At 62.3% G+C, this 4,379-nt stretch overlaps 1 protein-coding gene across 1 annotated transcript; it reads left to right on the top strand.

Moving 5' to 3' along the window:
- Nucleotides 1-296: 296 nt before the first annotated feature.
- IRX6 (iroquois homeobox 6) lies at nucleotides 297-4,072 on the top strand. The gene is made up of 7 exons (XM_069026729.1): nucleotides 297-369; nucleotides 1,464-1,709; nucleotides 1,954-2,063; nucleotides 2,359-2,666; nucleotides 2,795-3,286; nucleotides 3,503-3,604; nucleotides 3,799-4,072. Exons 1-6 carry the CDS (start codon nucleotides 325-327, stop codon nucleotides 3,601-3,603), a joined length of 1,302 nt encoding a protein of 433 aa, XP_068882830.1. The 5' UTR covers nucleotides 297-324; the 3' UTR covers nucleotide 3,604; nucleotides 3,799-4,072.
- The last annotated feature ends 307 nt before the right edge of the window (nucleotides 4,073-4,379 follow it).

Raw genomic sequence — 4,379 nt, 5'->3', positions numbered from 1 at the left:
AGCCCCTTTGCACTTAAACTCTCTATACATGTGGGGTGGCTTTTTTAACTCCCTCTATACAAACATATTTATTAAGAGCGATGGGAAGTGGGGGGTAGCCTATTTTTTTAATCCAGGCACCAACCTCCCCCCCCCCCCGCCTCAGATGTCTGGCTGCTTTTCTTAAGTGCAATCATCTATAATTGAAAAAAAAAAAAAAAAAAAAAAAAAAAAAAAGCCATACGTGGAAATGTGTGTGTGAGAAGGTGCATCTTGAAGCAGGGTTTAGTTACAATCGATCTTGGGGGGAAAATATTGCCTATGGTCCAAAAATAAGGAGCAACTATGTCCTTCTCTCAGTTCGGATACCCCTACAGCACCACTTCACAGGTAAGGCGAGTGAGCAGCACTCACTTTTGTTTAGATTCTGCTGCTGCTGTCCAGATGTCTTGTCCCCCCCTCCCTTTTTTTCTTCCCTTCCCCTTACTTAGAATATTTTTTTAAAAGGGCACATCTGGAGCCTTTTTTTAAAAAATGTGCGTGTGTGTTTATGTCTCGTTTGTGTTGTGTTAGGCTTAAACAAATAACTCGCAGTGTGCACAGCAAAGGCGTGTAGGAAACCGGTAATTCCCCCTCCTCCCCACCCATCACCGTTCAGTTTTAAGTGCAACAAACAAATAAAAACATAAATCCCAGCTACGACCGCTGCCGGGCGCAGCCCCCGCCGCACCGCTGCCGCCCGGGCACCGCGGAGGGTGTGCGGGCAGCGGGAACCGGCGCTCGGCGGGCTCGGGGTTTTACTCGCGTTTCTGCGGAACCGGGCTGTGCCGTTTCCTCCCTCCTTCCTCCACGGGTCGGTCCTTTTCCTGTGTTTTATTAGGATTTGTCGAGAGTTTTTTTTCCCCCATGCGATTTCCGAAGGACACCCCCCACTCACACCAAGGCACCCTGAATTAACTAAGTCGTCGCTATAGCATACTTCGAGTCACAATTTATTTGGGTAGAATTATTTATACACCGTAATCACTGCAAGATGTGCCTCCCTCGCTTGGGAAGTTAGCTGTCCCCTTGAAGTTATTGAAATCAAATGCCTTCGATTGCGTTGGCTGACATATTTACTGCTGTGTCTATTGTCAAATTAACTGTAATCGCAACTTTTTGCCTTTAAATCAATGCAGATGGACCGAGCGGGGGCGGAAAGGATGGAGCCGTACGGATTTTAAACATTTTTTGAGTGCAATTATTTCCTTAAAGTTTTGTCTGCTTGATTAATCGTGCCCCCTTCCCAAGAGCTCCTGCGTCCCAGTCGGTTTATTTCCCGGTTTCTATAATTAGTTGCTTCAGCCCGCGTTTCCTATCCCCCTCCTCACCGCCGCCCCCCCCCCCCCTCCGCACACACACAAGCGCGTACACCCTCCTAAATTCCCCCCGATGGGGCTGCCTCAACAGTCACTCGGCGCCGTCCCGCTCTCTCCTCTCCGCAGTTTTTCGTGCCCGCCAGCCCCAGCACGACCTGCTGCGAGGCCGCCCCCCGCTCCGGGCCGGATGCCTCCTCGGCGCCGGCCGCCGCCTCCCTCTGCTGCGCCCCGTACGAGAGCCGGCTGCTGGCGCCCGCCCGCGCCGAGCTCAATGCCGCGCTGGGCATGTACAGCGCCCCGTACGCCGCCGGCCAGGGCTACGGCAACTACCTGCCCTACGGCGCCGAGCCCGCCGCGCTCTACACCGCGCTGGTGAGTGCCCGCCCGCCCGGCAGCGCTCCGGAGGGGGAGGGGGGTGCAACAGGCGGGAGAAACTTCGTGTTTCGCACTCGGTGTCGGGGCGGGGGACCGCCGAGGGACGCGGGACCGGGAGCGGCGCCGGCCCGTCGGGGGTGGGGGAGAGCGAAGGGACTCGGCTGCCGTGGGGACCCGGGGCTGCGGGGCGCGGCGGGGTTCCCTTCCTGCTCGACGCCAAACGCTGCCGCTTCCCTTGCAGAACCCCCAGTATGAAATCAAAGACGGCGCCGGCACGTTGCACTCGGGAATCGCGCAGCCCGCTACCTACTACTCCTACGATCATTCCTTGGGGCAGTACCAGTACGACAGGTAAAACCCCTTTGATCAGCGCCCGGCAGCATTAGCATCCCCCTGCGAGGCGGCGGCCGACATCAAACGGCGGGGGACGGGGGGGCTCCGACCTGACAAACGTTGCACAAAAGAAACGAGGCGCCCGGGAGCAGCAGACAGAGGAAATCAAAGTTGGGCGGCGATGTCAGGAGGGCAGGGGCAGGAAGGCAGATGGGCAGGGACCTCATCGGCCTGCGGCGCGGCTGGGCCGGGCCGGGGGGCTCTTGCTGGACTCCCGCCGGCCCTCCCCCTCTCCCTAATCATCTCCTAGCAGGTACGGGACGGTAGATTTCGGTGGTTCAGCCAGACGCAAAAATGCAACGCGAGAGACGACGAGTACCCTCAAGACCTGGCTGTACGAGCACCGCAAAAACCCCTACCCCACCAAAGGAGAGAAAATCATGCTGGCTATCATCACTAAAATGACCCTGACGCAAGTGTCTACTTGGTTTGCTAACGCCAGACGGAGGCTCAAGAAAGAAAACAAAATGACCTGGTCTCCCAAGAACAAAGCGGGGGAAGAGAGGAAAGAAGAAACCCCGCGGGAAGAGGATGAATACAGTGCGGAAGGTGAAGGCAGAGGTAGGCGGGAGAGGCGGATGGGCACCTCCAAGTAGGCTCCAAGTGACGGCCGATTTCGAGGCCCCCAACTTCCCCGCACCCGCACTAACGCCCTGCCACCCCTTTCTTCCCCGTGTGTGTCCAAGCAGAGCAGAAGAGCTACAAGGAGGACAAGGACCTGCGGTTCAGCGACCTGGAGGAGGAGGAAGAGGAGGAGGAGGAGGCGGGGAAGCCGGAGAAGGGCCGGACCAGCTCCCTGCAGGAAGCCCCCAGCCTGGGCGCGGCGCTGCCCGAGGCTCCGCGGAGCGAGTGCAGCCTGCCCGGCCCCTTCCACGCCTTTCCTTGTGCCAAGGCCCCCGCCGCGGACTTCGCCCCCGCCTCCTTGGCCGGCCCGCCGCCACCCTACGCGCCCACGGAGAAGCCGCGCATCTGGTCGCTGGCACGCACCGCCGGGGCCAGCGCGGCGCGCAGGGGCAGCCCCGAGGGCCGCGGCACGGAGGGAGGCGGCGGCGCGGCGGGGGAGCAGCCCGTGCCCGCCAAGGCCTTCCGGAGCTCCGCGTTCAACCTGCAGCCGCTCCCGCGAAGCTGCGCGTCCCACCGCGGCCTGGGGGAGCCGTGCCAGTTCGCGGCGGCGGGCGAAGGTACCCGCGGCGGCGGGGCCGCGGGGACGGGCGGGACCGCGGGCCGGGCCGGGACACAGGGCGCGGCGTGAGCCTGCCCGCGCAGTGACACCCCCGGTGTTCGGCCGTGCCCAGGTGTCAGGTGCAGACGCCGAGGCTTCTCCGCTCGAGGCGAGCGGGCAGGGGAGGGCGGCGGGGCCTGGCCGTGCCCACCGCGAGCCGCTTGTGTCTGTGCAGGCTTCGGGCAGGGCGCCAAGGGCGGCCCGGGAGGCACCGAGCTGGGCGGGACCCGCCTGGACAGGCTGCGGACGGCGTTCCGGCCCGTGCTGCGGAGGTGAGGTAGGTGACGGGCCGGCCGCACCTCGCACGAAGCGCACCGCCAACCCGCCCGGCCCTGGGACACCGGAGTGGCCTCGGCCCGAGAGCGCTGCGCCAGGGCCGCCGCTTTGCCCCGCTCCCGGAGCTCCCGTCCGGGCGGAGCAGCAGCCCGCGGCCACTTAGCACCAGCTTATCACCGCTTCTCCGTCCCGCAGGACCGCCCGCCCCATCCTGGGCGCTGGCGACGGGACTCCGGCTGTAACGAAGCACTCGGCTTGACACAACGAAAGAAACCTCTCCCCGCGCCGGCGACGGCCTCGCGGCTCCGCCTGCTCTGCCCTCGCCGGGAAGGGCCGCCGCGGCACAGCGTGCTGCGCACGTGGGGCCGAGGGGCACGGCGGGCGGAGCGGCCGCAGGACCGGCGCCACCCCGCCGCCCGCCTGCCATATGTTCAATACCCCATTGGCGTCTTTGCAAAAAAAAAACAAACCCACCCTAATCTTTTGTCTTTCCCCCCTCATGTCGTGGTTTGTTTCTCCTTTTCCTCCCAAAGCTGCGCTCTCTGCTCAGCGCCCTGCTCTGCCAAGGAGCGCCAGTTTGCAGTTGCTCCGCTCCACCCCGGGGAGGAGAAGGAGGAAAAGCGGCGCAGGTTACGCCGGACTGTATCTTTCCCGTCTCTGTACATAGATACCGCTGAAAGTATTTTTCAGAGTCTCTAATTAACACGGATGAGCTGAACGCCACGAAGCCGTCAGTGACCTCGGAGCTCTCCAGCCAGGAGCCGGCACAGCCCGGG

This window comes from Aphelocoma coerulescens, chromosome 11 (genome assembly GCF_041296385.1).
Source record: "Aphelocoma coerulescens isolate FSJ_1873_10779 chromosome 11, UR_Acoe_1.0, whole genome shotgun sequence".
Classification (NCBI taxonomy): Eukaryota; Metazoa; Chordata; class Aves; order Passeriformes; family Corvidae; genus Aphelocoma; species Aphelocoma coerulescens.
This window is presented reverse-complemented; position numbering and strand designations above follow the sequence as displayed.

Bases quoted from the DNA above. Each gene is read 5' to 3' on its own strand.
- IRX6 (XM_069026729.1), top strand. From the start codon at position 325: ATGTCCTTCTCTCAGTTCGGATACCCCTACAGCACCACTTCACAG. The intron at 2,064-2,358 runs GTAAAACCCCTT...ATCTCCTAGCAG, and splicing joins GGGCAGTACCAGTACGACAG to GTACGGGACGGTAGATTTCG. The intron at 3,287-3,502 runs GTACCCGCGGCG...GTGTCTGTGCAG, and splicing joins GTTCGCGGCGGCGGGCGAAG to GCTTCGGGCAGGGCGCCAAG.